Source organism: Chelon labrosus (assembly GCF_963514085.1).
Source record: "Chelon labrosus genome assembly, chromosome: 14".
NCBI classification, from domain to species: domain Eukaryota; kingdom Metazoa; phylum Chordata; class Actinopteri; order Mugiliformes; family Mugilidae; genus Chelon; species Chelon labrosus.
The window spans coordinates 14,254,535-14,269,091 of NC_140347.1; the positions used below are offsets into that span (position 1 = coordinate 14,254,535).

General features: G+C 47.5%; 1 protein-coding gene across 2 annotated transcripts; it reads left to right on the forward strand.

Annotated features, from left to right (window-relative positions):
* The first annotated feature begins 7,236 nt into the window (after nt 1-7,236).
* Nucleotides 7,237-13,452, forward strand: mycn (MYCN proto-oncogene, bHLH transcription factor). 2 transcript variants are annotated; one of them, XM_084561037.1, is made up of 3 exons: nt 7,237-7,349; nt 7,769-8,414; nt 10,738-13,452. In XM_084561037.1, the coding sequence occupies exons 2-3, from the start codon at nt 7,790-7,792 to the stop codon at nt 11,517-11,519; spliced, it is 1,407 nt and encodes a 468-aa protein (XP_084417163.1). In that variant the 5' UTR covers nt 7,237-7,349; nt 7,769-7,789; the 3' UTR covers nt 11,520-13,452. The 2 variants fall into 2 exon arrangements, with proteins under 2 accessions (XP_084417163.1, XP_084417164.1); XM_084561038.1 differs by lacking the exon at nt 7,237-7,349 and having other exon boundaries at nt 7,629-8,414.
* The last annotated feature ends 1,105 nt before the right edge of the window (nt 13,453-14,557 follow it).

A 14,557-nucleotide genomic window follows, 5' to 3' on the forward strand; every position in this document is an offset into this window, starting at 1 on the left:
ACCATGTGGCCAAGCATCAAAACCAAAGATGCAGCAACTTTCAAATATAACGGCATGTATAGCAGTGGAGTTGCCACTTCTTACGCGCAACTGGTGCCGAGCCTCCACAGGTTGACACAGCAAATGCATAGACCCTCTGGTGTGTGTCATTAATGTCACAACTGTCTGTGCAAACAGATGGAACCCGGTAATCAGTGACAGGGATACTGGTATTTATCATCGGTCGTGGTGATATGATCAGCTGGTTTCCTCTGTGAGTACCATGTAAACATGTAAACAACCCAGATAGGCCTCACTGCTGGTGTATGTATGTAGACATCACTTTCATCACTTTCCTTTCAACTCTGGTTTGGTCTTCACCAACTCCTGAGGAAAATATACGATGATCTGATGCTAAACTCTCCTTGGCTGAGCAGGTAATGCGTACCTAGTTGTTGAGTTTTTGTTTTTAAATCAAAAACAGTGGTAAATCCTCAAACATTTCAACGAGAGGGGTGAAAACCAAATAAAACAGCAATGCTTTGCTCATAAAACCAAAAAAGTGAGCTCAAAATCGCTGATAATTCTCTATATATCCGTTAAAATGGACATCACAGAGTTTCTCACTGAGTTTAACGGTCTGTTGTTCTTCTGTGCGTGTGACTGTGACCCCACATCAGCGTCGGTTAAATAAGGCTTCCTTCCCCTGATTCACAACAAACTCACCGAAGCCTCCCTTTTCTTCACAAAGAGCAACAATGGGCCTATAAAGCTGTCAAGACAAAACAGAATTTACGCGCGGCACTTTAAACAAACGCCAAACGGTTCTCTCGGTCTGGAAAGGTTTCTGAAAATGGGTGGACCGGGACCGTCGGTGCAAATTTCAGCCGTGAGAGAGTCCGACCGATGCTGGATCACAAGCAGAGGAGCGGGCCGCTCAGATTGGACCGACTGGATCGCGTTGCCCCGCTGCCCTCGCTGCTAATCCATCACTAATATCGATTTCCAGGTTGATCGCCAGGCCTCCTAATGACGTTCACCTTCAGGGCCAAGCTCATTGATTCATGGTCGGGACTTGATCCATAACTTGTAATGTGATCCATGCAACAACAGTAATACACAATTACCTCCCATTTCACGCTCCAGTGGGAACTGGTCAGTGTAATGAATAAATGAACAGAAATCACTTATATGGAACACCCCCGGAGAGATCTAGGAAAAGGAATATGCTTTGAAACCCGGCACCCGCTCTAATGTCGCAATGTATGTCCTGTCACCGTAAACAGTTACGTGCTTCTAATCTGCATTTTCACATCAGCGAGAAGGATGAGAAAGAACAGACGTGCATATCGCTTTCCATCTCTGAGACGGTTCCCACACAGGGTGAATGCCTTGTACGAAATCTCTTAACGCATTCCTCACCTGGAGGGAAACACGCATGTCTTACAGTTAATGTGTCCTGTACTTCCTCGAGGAAAGCGGCTACGCAAACCCGCATCTCGGCTCGCGTGAGGTTAAGATAACAGATTTCGCTGTTGGCATACCTGCACTCAAATTTCTCGGACTGTCCATATGTGTCCTTCTGCATACACTGATAAGGCGTAACATTATGACCACCTTTCTAATATTGTGTAGGTCTCCCTTGTGCCTCCAGAACAGTCATGACTCATGATTGGACATGGACATGGGCTTTCTGAGGGTGTCCTGTGGGCCTCTGTGGATCATCCCACAGACACTTGATCAGTTTGGGATCTAGTGAATTTGGAGGCCAGGTCGGCACCTTGTGCTGGGGATGGCTGCTGCCATCAAGGTGTCATTGCTATGGGGTGGGGGTGCCCGGTCAGGTCTAGGTGGGTGGTAGGTGTCTTAAGTAGCATCCACACAAGTGCCAGGTCCAATGCTCAGTGTTATTTACGTCTCCTGCCGGTGGTTTCAATGTTGTGGCTGATCGGTGTGCATTTTCAACTGTTTCCAAACACATTTGCGTTCGCAACAAAGGGCAGATTAACCTGGGTGGAATGGATTGCACCAGAGATCCTGGCAAAAATACACCGGGGCATTACTCAAGAGGAAAAAGTGATGTTTACATGCTCCATGAATCATCTGATGTGCCAGTTTAATTGTACAGGCAGAGCTGTAGGCATACTTAAACACAGTTTTGAAAGCAAGATCTAACAAGACGGCAGGCAATTCCTTCACACAGTCACACTTCTGCCACTCTCTAAATATACTTTCTAAAGGCCGGAATGTGTCCTCAACAAGTTTATCCTATCCCAAAATAGACCTGATGGGAAATTTCCCCCCCAAAATAGACATGGGAAAACAAACATCTATTTTTATTTATTTTTTTTTTGTCAAGCATATTTGTCATTCTGGTTTATTTTCAAAATAACTTAAACCACGGTTTCAAAAACGTTACACTGAAATTGCTACAGAGATCTCCGAGAGAGAAATTCCTCAGGGCTTTGTTTCAACTCGCTCCTTCTTTTCTCTGCAAAGTCTTAAGTCTCTTACAAAATCCCGATGAAGTCATATCTGGCGCGGCATTAAAAATAAACGGCTTCTTTTCACCTGAATCATCATCATGTGGGGTTCAAGAAGATTTTTTGGCGGGCGGGTGTGAGACGCGGAGCAGGAACGAGCTTCCGATGCAGAGAGGAGCAACACGGTGAATCAAACACACGTTATCCCCGCATCCTGCTTGATTTTATTTGGAATGCGCGGCATTTGCGAAAAGACCAGTCACAATGAGGGACTGTCGTGAACGTCCTTAATGACACAATGCCAATGAATCACAAAGTGTATCCTGTTTGATTGGGTTACTGTTAAGTGGCTTTAGGGATAAAGTTAATGCCTGCTTTAGTTTGGGGTGAGGTAAAGGTGAAGCGGGATGCAGGCTCCACTGTACTGTGCCGTGCTGATGTGGTCTGCGAAGTGGAGGGTGGGGGAGGGGGCAGGTTTCACTGGACCTGAAATGCAACGATGTGGATCATGGACAAACACGGCCTCTTCTCGGAGCCGGTTTGTTTGAGGAGAGGGATGCCGCTGTGGAATCTGACTTGACATGATTAAAGAAGAGGGGGCTTAATGCCTTACACAGACTGAGCGCTGTGCAGGTTAATTTATGGGCCGTGCAGCACGAAGCCAAACGGAGGGATGTTTCTAGCGCCGATGCTAAAATGTTCAACTCCGTTTTAAAAATAGGCTCGGACACTCGAAAACGGAGGAAATCTGACTGCACAGAAACGCATTTTCTTTTTCTGTAATGTTTTTTTTCCTTCGGTTAAAGTCTGCGTGGGTTGGACACCTGGCTGTGAAAATCGAAACAAACATTATGACTGACTGTATCGAGGCAATGTAAATCAGGCCCTTGTATTTACTACTACTCTTCAGATAAGGGCTGGCAAAACAGATGTTACGCTGATTTACATATTTACGTGTTTGTGGTCAACTAGAAAACGTTTCCAAACTGCAGGAACTGTTTTCACCTAAACACTTTAAAGGCGAGTGCACACAGGAAGCGACTAGCAGCGATTGTACGTTGGGGGAAAAGACCTTTGGCAATGCAAAAGTTCAGCTAATCTTCACTTAGAGGCAACTCAATTGAGGCAACGGACATCAGGAGAGACAGAACCAGGTGTTTTTCACACACCTTGTTTGACTCTTAAAACATTTAGCTTGGTTCATGGTCCTGTGTGTGTTCGGGGTGACGGGCGTCAAGCAGCGTTGCCAGATACAGTTGATGCTTTCCAGCCCAAAAGTTGTTCAAAAACTCCCTCAGTTGCCCAATCTGGCAACACTGACGACAAGCTTCACATATGGAAGGGACTTCAGGTCCTCTTCTTGAAAATACACGATCAGGCATAATATTGTGTAGGTCTCCCTTGTGCCTCCAAAACAGTTGTGACTCATCAGAGAATGGACATGGGCCTTCTGAGGGTGTCCTGTGGTGTCTGGCAACACTTTGTTACTGGGGGAACTTTGGGTCCTATGGGTTGAGGGGAGGGGTCTCTGTGGATCATCCCACAGATACTTGATCAATTTGGGATCTAGTGAATTTGGAGGCCAGGTCATCACCTTGTGCTCTTCTTCATGTTTTGTTCCTAAACTGTTTTTGTGCCTGTGTCAGGCTGCATCCTGCTGGGGATGGCTGCAGCCATTAAGGAGTGTCATCGCTATGGGGTGGGGGTGCCTGGTCTGGTCTAGGTGGGTGGTACACGTCTAAGTAACATCCACACGAACGCCAGGTCCAAAAGTTTCCCAGCAGAACATTGCGCTGTCACAATCCGGAGCGTGCAAGAAACACAAGCGCTGTAAATATTTGTCAGGAGTCAACAAAATCTCATTTACTCTCAAAACGCACTCAGAGCGAAAGCACAGAGCGGTTTCAGCAGTCTGTGAATATTTGCCACATCACGGGTGACTTGAGGGGACGCGGCGGCGGGTGATACCTGCTGCATTTATTCAAGTCCAGGGCACCGCCACATGTTTACGCTGCGAAAAAACAAAGAGACGGCATGAATGTACACAGCCGCGGCCACCGCACACACGCAGACACAGACACTCCTGCAATCAATTTAAATTTTTAATACCGTGTGCGTGCTCTCAGATCCAACACAGCCAGCCCCCGATGTCACTGCAGCAGATTTTACTCACAACACGCTCGTCTCTGCGCCGTACACCAGGGTGACTTATGAATCTTTTATCAAAACTGGCCTAATTGCTTAACCATCCATGCCCCGGACCATTGGTGAATGGTGGGGAGGGAGACTGGGCATGCCACAATTGTCATAAAAACAACAAGCCAAGACGCCAGCATTGTTCCACCTCCGTCAAGTCCGCCTTTCTCCCCGCACCTCTGACGTCTTTATTTGTGCAAATATAGTCAGACTGAGGGCAGGGGTCTCTTTTTATGAGGGAGACTGCGCAATTAATAGCACGGCGAGTCATAATTATATGCATATGAGGTTGACAACTTTAGGGAGAGTGTCGTTTTTCTCCCTTTTTTATCCTTAATCAGATGCAGGAGAGGGGATGAGAGCAGCTGTACGGATGTGAACACAAATAAACGGTCCCAGATCTAAGAATACACAAACACCTGGTTTCGGTGCAACATCAGGCTGGGATGTGAATGCACTCATCGCTTTCAATATACGCCAAGAAACTTCACATCAGCATGAAGCCATTGTTTCTTCTTGCTGTGTGTGTGTGTTTTTTTTTTTCCCAAAACAAGGAGCTGTACATCTTCCCGGTCCACGCTGGACAAAAACAACTTTCCCTTCTGTTCTCACTCCCACTCTGTCCTGTTTCACAGCAGAGGAAGCTGCTGCTGTTGCTGTTGCTGTTGCTGTTGCTGCTGCTGCTGCTGCTGCTGCTGCCGGGCGGTCAGAGCCAAAGAGCCCTTTGAGAAAAAAGTAAAAGGAGTGAACTGGCAAGAGCCTGTGGGGAGTTTCTGACTCCATACTCATCTCTGCGTGTTCCTGGGAGATGACTCGAGTCCCAGGAAACTCCCTGCTATTCCTACCCCAGCGGACCAAACAGCTGCAGATTCTCACTTTACGCTGGCTCTGGTCGTTTGAACTCAACCTCAATCAAAAAAAAAAAAAAAAAAGTCCCAATATTTAGACAAGCTGGAACTATAAATGACTTTATGGCATGAAATAAAAATAACATCCACTTTATATATATATATATATATATATATATATATATATATATAAAATGCATTAAATGTTTAATTTAATGTGTAAGTTTGTTGTCCAGCCAAGCCCACAAAGAATCATACATTTTTCTCACAAACGCATCTTAAAATACTAAAAAAAAAAAGCTGTGTTTTATTATCTTCCATTGTTGGTCTGAAAATAAATGGAAGCTGTTGGTCTTCCTGCTCACAGCTGGGGTTCAACTGGAATCCGTTCTGTAAACGTTTTCCCTGCAGTCAATATCAGGACTGTGTGTGTGTACGCCAGTGCCTGCGCGCATAATTACAGATGCGCCATCCCTCCTAAGCTGTCATTAGAAAAGGGAATGGGAATGACTCCAGGCTACAACCACCGCTTGCGGTTACGTAACACGCTCTTCTCGGATCCTGTCTTTTCCCGGAGACGGATGAGATCTCCCCCGTCCTGTACAGCCTGTTGTCTGAGGAAACGTTCCTGCTTGTGAACCAGAACACGTTTTTTTTGTTTGTTTGTTTGTTTGCCTGTGTCTGCTTTTTCTCTCTCTCTCTTTTATTTCGGAAAAAGAAGAAGAAGAAAAAAAAAACGACCATGTGTTTTTTTTTTTTTTGTCTTTGTCTGGCTCGCTCGCTCTGTTTGGTGATGGTGAGCGTCTCGGCTGCAGTTCCGCGCGTGTCCGTGTGAGGGCGCAGTGAGCTGTGTCTTTGCCGACAAGGGATGCTGCTGGTGGTCCTCAGACAAAAGAGAAAATGATATTTGGAAAGCCAGAAGAAGGGTTTGATGCGGGGGTAAACATCTCAGGAAAGCACCACTTCGTAACAATTGGACTGATATAAAATTGGGAATTTCATACGTTTGAACAAAAACAATGTTTTGTTTCATTTTTCACATTTGTTGTTCTTGCTTTTTTTTTTTTTTTTTGTTGCTTTTTGCATATTAAAGACGTACACAAACATAAATGTGCTTTAGCTTAACATAAGGTCACATAAATACTGATGTCTTAACAAATAACTGGGGATCAGAGGGGGTGGGTGGGTGAAGATGTGGCCTTTACTTGGATGGTTTGCGCAACGACTCCGCAATACCGTCACAGTCTGCCGCAGTGCCCTTGAGCAATCCGAGCAAAGACCTCAAATCACTAACAGCCTATGGGTGACTTGGACTGCTGATCCCGGCTTTGACATCCCGCTGGAGAGATAGGGCAGGCCGCCGGAGGCCATCAATAATATATATCAGTCTTTGTTACTTTCTTCCTTTTGTTGTCCTCCTTGACTACTCGTTTCTCTCGTTCCTCCCCTCTATACTTTTCCGTGAATTATATTTTTCCCCCCTTCTCCCTTACGTTCTTGCTTACAACGCTGAGGCTATTCCCCCCCCATTCACCTTGAAAGAAAGCCAGCCCGTCTCCCGCGCCGCATCAAACCCGAAGCCCGACTGTACCACTCTCTCCCCCCTCGTCCCCCTCCTCCTCCTCCTCCTCCTCCTCCTCCCACCACCCCCAGCCTGGGAGGGAGGAGGAGTCTGTTTTCCTTCAGCAGCAGTGTATAACACTCCGCAACCAGTCACAATGTGTGTCAGAGGACTGTCTGTGCTCCCAAAGTAGATGACTGCTCCAAACCTGGTGTCTGTTATTACTGACTGCGAGATACGAGAGAATTTGGTTCGCACATTGTCATCCCAAGTCAGGACGAGGTGAGCATCTTCTTATTTTAGCATCTGATTATATATATATAAAAAAAAAGTGTTATTGTTGTCCAGGATTTATTAGACAAAACGTGTTCTCTGTTGTGTTATTGTTGTCATTCTGTGCATTTATTTACTTAAACGCGATTTTTTTGTCCCAGTCACAATTTTTTTGGGTGTTCAGTGAGCGGTGCGCTTCTGAGTCGTTTTTGCACACTTTGTGCGTCACGGTCACTCTTACGCACATTCTCCTGGGAGATTTGTGTGATTTTTAAACCCCACATAGGAGTGAGTGTGGAATTTAGTGCAGCAGTCTGTGTGTGGGCTTTGACTAATGCTCTTTCCACGGTGCGCTTTTCAGGTGTGATAGAAATGCTCAGAGGCGCTCTTTCACTCTGGAGACTAAAGTGTCTTTTGTCTCTTTCCAGGTTTTTCGATTGTGGGATAGAATGCCGGCGATCATGAGTAAAAACTCCGATTTGGAGTTTGACTCCTTACAACCGTGTTTTTACCCGGATGAGGACGACTTCTACTTCTGTGGTCCCGACTCTGCGCCACCGGGGGAGGACATCTGGAAGAAATTCGAGTTGTTGCCCACTCCGCCCCTCTCTCCAAGCCGCGCCGCGCTACCGGGAGAGCCGGCTACTGCCTCCCCGGAAGCGGATCCTCTTGGCTTCGGCTTGGGGGACCCACTGGACTGGGCGTCCGAGCTACTTTTCCTGCCCGAGGACGATATATGGGGGGCGTCCGACGATGGGGACTTGTTCGGCTCCGCTTTGGATACTAACCCCAACAGCATCATTATCCAGGACTGTATGTGGAGTGGCTTCTCCGCCAGGGAAAAGCTGGAACGGGTGGTTACGGAGAAACTCGGCAAGGCTATTTCCACGGCCGCGGCAGGCAGCAGGAACGTGTGCGTCAAGGCACCGGAGGTCGTGAGCCGCAACTCGGTGTCAGAGTGCGTGGACCCCGCAGTAGTGTTCCCCTTCCCGGTCAACAAGAGGAACGGCAGCAGGGACTCATCTGGGACCGTTAACACATCCACAGCGCACGGGAGCGCGCTCAGTGATTCCGGTAAGAAGATGTCCTAATATTTTGTTTCTATTTTTTTTTTATTTATTTTTTTTTTTAGGAAAAGCTCTGATACTACACATTATTATTATTATTATTATAAACTCCGTTCTCTATCTAACTGGAGCTTGTTCATATGACTGGCCCAGAATCGGATTACCTTGTTACATTCCACACACACTCACTCACTCACACATACACACACTGGAGTAGTGACACAGTGAACGAGGTTTATGTAATCAGCAGGCTCTTCATCCGGCAGATGGCAGTAAAATAGATGAATTGTGCGCCTTACTGAACTCAGTTGGCATCTGAGCCTAACAAAAAAGAAAAAAGAAAAAGAAAAAGACACACACCGACTGCAGCACGGGGCCAGGTTGGGAAGAGGAGGAGATGAGAAAGGGTGTTCAATAATGCGATGAGCTGATAAAGTGTCTGGTTCACGGTGCCGTGAATGCTTTCATTACGCGTGGACTGAGAGACAATTTGCGCACAGTGGGTGAGAAATTGGCTCTTACTTATCAGTCAGCCTGAAACCCACTGAAACCCAGGGCAAAACGAGCCCTCAGGAGAATATGAGTTAAGAGGACAGGGACATCTTGCATCGGAGTGGACAGGATGCCACAACAAAGACTGACACGCTTCTGTTTTTTTGTCAATTTCCTTTGATGAGTAGGAAGAGTAGGAAGTAATTATGTGTTTAGATTAGAACCTCAGTGCAGCGCGTATTTAATAAGACTCCTATCTATTACCGACTATGAGTTCCCTAAACAAACACTCACGAGTCCTTATCGACGTGTTTTCGCCGTGAAACACAAGTACAAAGGCCTCCGGCTTGGCACAGAGGGTAGACTCACCAGCCTTGCCAAACACCTCCTCCACAGCGAAGAAAAGAGGACGGAGGAGAGCCCTGACTGCTTCTTTTAGGAGCGGAGGAGGAGGAGGAGGAGGAGGGGGGGGGGGGAGAGAGACGGGGGTGACAGCTTTGAACAAGCGCTCCATCTCGACAGCTGTCTCCCTGGCGCCGCTCCAGTTCTGAGGCTTAAAGGGTGGTGATCCGATCGCCCGCCGCCCCAGCGTCCAGCGCGCAGTGCCGCTCCATTGCGCTTCTGCCGCTTGGTGCGTTAAGACGCGTCTTTTTTGTTTTTTGTTTTTTTGTTTCACGCGTTTTTTTTTTTACTTTTTTCTCAAAGGGACACAGGCCTTAAATGACAAAATATGGGTGTATCCGTGTAGTTAGACAAGCCTTCTCATTAAAAAAAAGTCTTTGCAGATTCCAAATCATCAGTACAGATGGAAGGCACCACCAGGAAGTGTCTCCCTGGAAAGAGAACTTTCTCATTTCTAACTTGAAGCTGATACTTCTTCCCAAATAGGGGTTTTGGTTGCATTCATAATCTTCCCCGGCACAATTAAATGAGCAGTTCCATTCTGAGAGAGAAACACCAGACAGCTAAATCCCAGCCTCACATTTAAGCAAAGTCAACCACACGCCCCCCTCCGCCCCATCCAGCCAGCTGTGTCTGGCTTTGTTTTGGTGGCAGCAGCAGCAGCAGCAGCAGCAGCAGCAGCAGCAGCAGCAGCAGCAGACTGCGTGTGTGCTCAGCATGTGTGTTGAGACAGCATCCCGGTGCAGCGGTGTCTGAAGTGGGTTACCATAAGCTGTAAAATGCCACACTCTTCAGATGCTCCTGAGCTGATAATGAGAGCCATTATCACAAAGGCATTTTAACGGGGCCTTCACACTCTCTGCCCCCCACGGTTGGCCACTTCCTCACGCCTTCAAAAAGCGCCGGAGGACGATAAAGTCTCCGCTCGGTTTTTGGCACAGGTATTAAGATCAAGAGCTCTGCCCAGGAACAAGATTATTAACTTCACAAGAGTTTAGAGTTATTGATGATCCCGCCACTATCGCGGGCGCTCAGCGTGAGCGGGGCTGCGGTGGTGCACCGAAACCGTCAGACTGAAACTGTCTCGTCTCACCAAAGAAGATTAGCAGAAGTTTTGAGGGAGGGAAAGAGAATGAAAGGCAGAAATCCAGCCTGCCTGCTCAGCAGTGAGACTGAACGTGTCAATGCCTGCAGAGTAGATTAGCTGAGAAGTGACTGACACTAAGCATTAAGAGGTTTCCACTTGTGCAAACAGCATTGAGCAACATTCTCTCTCCCACACACACACACACACACACTCTCGCTCTTGATCTCACCCACATTTACGCTCTCTCACATACATACCTGTCATCTGCTTGTGCACATACATGACATAGTGAGAATACCTGGTGTGTCAGAGCGATTAAGTCACTCACGTTATTTTCTTTTCCCACCAGACGAAGACGACGATGACGACGACGACGAGGACGAAGAGGAGGAGGAGGAGGAGGAAGAAGAGGGGGAGGACGAGGAGGAAGAAGAGGAAGAAGATGAGGAGGAGGAGGAGATTGATGTAGTCACGGTAGAGAAGAGGCGCTCCACAATCAGCAAGGCGTCACCCATGGCGACGGGCACGGTCACCATCTCTGTGCGCCCCAAGAACCAAGACTCAAGAGGAGCGGTGTCGGGGTCCGGCATCGTGAGCCGGTTTGTCAGCCGAGCTCCTCAGGAGCTGATCCTGAAGAGGAGCTCGGTCCACCAGCAGCAGCACAACTACGCAGCCCCCTCGCCGTACGCTTCGGACGACGACCCGGCCCCACCTCCGAAGAAGCAAAAGGTGTCAGACGGCTCGCGGCCCCCCACCAGAACCTTCTCCTCATCCTCCTCGTCCTGCAGCTCGGTCACCAGCACGTCAGGGCCGCGCAGCAAGCGCAGCAACAGCGGCGACAGCAGCCCGCGGGGCAGCTCCGACTCGGAGGACAGCGAGCGCCGGCGCAACCACAACATCCTGGAGCGCCAGCGCCGCAACGACCTGCGCTCCAGCTTCCTGACGCTGCGCGACCACGTGCCCGAGCTGGCGCACAACGAGAAGGCGGCCAAGGTGCTGATCCTGAAGAAGGCCACCGAGTACGTGAGCTCGCTAGAGACGGAGGGGATGAGGCTCCAGCAGGAGAAGGACAGGCTCCAGGCCCGCAGGCAACAGCTGATGCGCAGGCTGGAGCAGGCTAGGACTCGCTAACAGACAACCGCTACAACACAGAAACACTCACATATGCCCTGGAAGACCCCCCCCCACCCTCCCTCCCACCCACCCACCTGCCTCAGCCCAAAACCTGAAAGACTGTTAGATGCACACATAGGTCTGTACACGTAAGCACAGGCGCACTAGGCCTGCATATCTCTTGTGCACACACAAACGCAATATCTCAGAGGACACTTAACTCCAGATGCCGACACACACACACACACACACACACCTGGAGAAGGGGAGAGGGGGGATGCAGGAGGGATGCTCGGACTTTCACTGCCGCCACTTTTTTTGCACATTTGTTGACGTTAAGAATGTTTAGGGTTTACTTTTTCAATCCAGTCACATTGAGGAAAGTTTTAAAAGAAAATAAGAGAAAAGAACGAGGAAGGAGGAAGGACACACTTCTTTTTTTAAGTCTTCCCTTCCTCTGGTTTTTATATCATTTCTATTTGTAATTTGTTTTTTCTTTATTTTTTTTTGTATTCACTGTGACACCAGCCTGGAATCTGGTGATTCCTTACAGGGACGGGGTGTTAAGAGGGCACTTTGCTTGGAGAGTTCACGTACAAGAAGAAGTGCACACTTACTTTTGCCTTCACCACTGCAAAAAAAAAAACTGAAAAGACTATACAATGACTGAGGCGTTACGGGGTCACACAAACAAAAGCCACTACTACAGGTTCCTCTGGTCTCTCACTCCTTTTCACACTGGTGCTCAAGCCAAGTCAGTGGATGTATAACTGTGCACCTTGCTAGCCGACACTTTTGTATATAACAATAGTGTACAGACAAATTACACTCAGATCTGCCTTGTTTTGTAATAGTTTTTGTCCTTTTTTTTTTTTTTTTTTTTTATACACGTCAGGAAGCTGCCAATAACTAGACTGGAAGTTTATATACCTTTAAAAGTACTGTAAGGCCTCAATTTTTGAGAGTCACTTTGTAATATAACAATATATTGTTTTTTTTTTTCTTATTGTTTTTCTTTGTATTGTATCATATTACTAATTCTACACACCTTTATGCTTTTAGTGTGAACCTGATACATACTAAATTTGATACTTATATTTTCGTATGAAAATGAGTTCCTGGTAGATATCACTTTATCTCGTCATTCTTTCCCCCCTTCCTTCTATCTCAGATAATTCTTTTGTACAGAAAAATGTGTTCTATCCCCATGTACCTGGCCTTTTCTTTTCCCTTTTTTTTTTTTTTATTTTTTCTTCCTCTCTTGTTTATATTTGTTTATATTATCGGGTGCATAGAACTGGGTAAACTGATATAAGATGTTTGTTTTTTTCCTTTTTTTTTTAAAATGTACATTTAGTGCTGCAACTCATAGCACTTTGAAATACCTCATTTTGAAAAATAAATAGACATCGTAAAAATCCTCGCCTTCGCCTTTGTGGGTGTTTTATTGGTAAAAAAACAACACAAAAAATGTTTATTTGCCTATTTGTCTGCACATCTCTGTATTTTTATTTATTTATTTTTTTGCTATTTTCATCCTAAGACTCATCCTGACAAAGAAAAGAGTGTCTTCTGTATCCTCTCTGTCTCAGCACCCCGCGGCTACCTCCCCCTCTTGTAGCCTCTCACACCCACCCACACACACCCACCTACACACACACACACTTCAAGTGCACCGGCGCACACATTTCCACACACACACGCTCTCTCTCTCTATTTCCCTCTCTCGTCAACACAGCTCTTCCTAGTACATTGTTCGGGCTGTTGCCATGGAAACTGGAGCAGCTGCTTAGTGGCAGACACGAGAGTCTTTTATTTATCTGTTAGTAGTCTGTGTACTCCCGCTTGTGTGTGCGTGCGCGCGTGTGTATGAATGCAAATGTGTGTGTCCACCTTTTGTTGCGGTCTGTGTGTGGCCCGGGCGCCTGATATCTCCCGGCGTTGCGCGCTGCCCGGCCGCGGTGCCAGGACAAGGCTGGATACTGTTTACCAACATCAGCCACATGGCTCAGCCTCCGCCCTCTCCCCTCCTCCCTGCCCCGCCGCCGCCTCTTCTCTTCCCTCTCCTCCCCTCTCCTCCCCTCTCTCTCTCTCTCTCTCCAGTGCCCGGGCCTTATCCCAAATATGTGCCTTCCAGGAGTCTGGCCAGGCCTTCTCTGGAGATGGCTGAAAGAGAAATCTGTTGCTACGGTCTGCGTAGCCATTCAGCACAACAGCATGTTCACAGAGGGTTAGAGAATGAGACACGCAGGGACGGGAATTAACGCGACATAAAATACACATTGTTAATGACTCTGAGTAATCCTTTTCACCCAGGAAGACTGCACACCACCGTATGAGCCAATAAGGGGTTCTTCTTTAGCATCCATACAGGGTGAATCAAACACTTCAATGCTGACTTTTTGTTTTTTAGTGTCACACACTACGGGTTCGGCTGTTTAAGAGTCCCTTCATCCTCACAAGCAAGGGCGAAATGATCCAGAGGTATGTGCCATATGTAAGAGGCAGACGTATATGAAGACTGATGACTTTGTTTTGGAGTTGAGACAGCCCAAGACTGAGCCTCTCGGTGGGGGAGTGGAACCGGTGGATTACATAACAGGGGTCTGGTGTCTTTGTGCGCACTTACTGTGCATGCATGTGTGTGTACGGGACGAGGGTCTGGTGTTTCTCTGCGTGTGTGTGTGCGTTTGTCCTCTCATGGGACTTCCCCTTACCATCTGCCTAATGACTTATCCTGCCTGGTTATAAGGATGAAAACAAGTTCACGGACAATGACACTGAAAAACTGGCAGCAGCAACACCACATCACAGCCGACAAAGTCAGCTTGCTCCAGAACGCGAAGTAACATTTAAATGCTACTGCTCGAACACTTTGGAAATATTGCGCCCAGTGCCGCCGCACGTCCCTCTCCCGTCCACATTCCCAGCGTTGAGCAAACACAACGTCGCACACCTCTCAGCTGTGCACACACACACACACACGCGTGCGCTTCCTCTCCAGCCGCACGCTCGCCCCTGTTTCAACCGCAGTTAAGATATCTACTCTCCGAAAT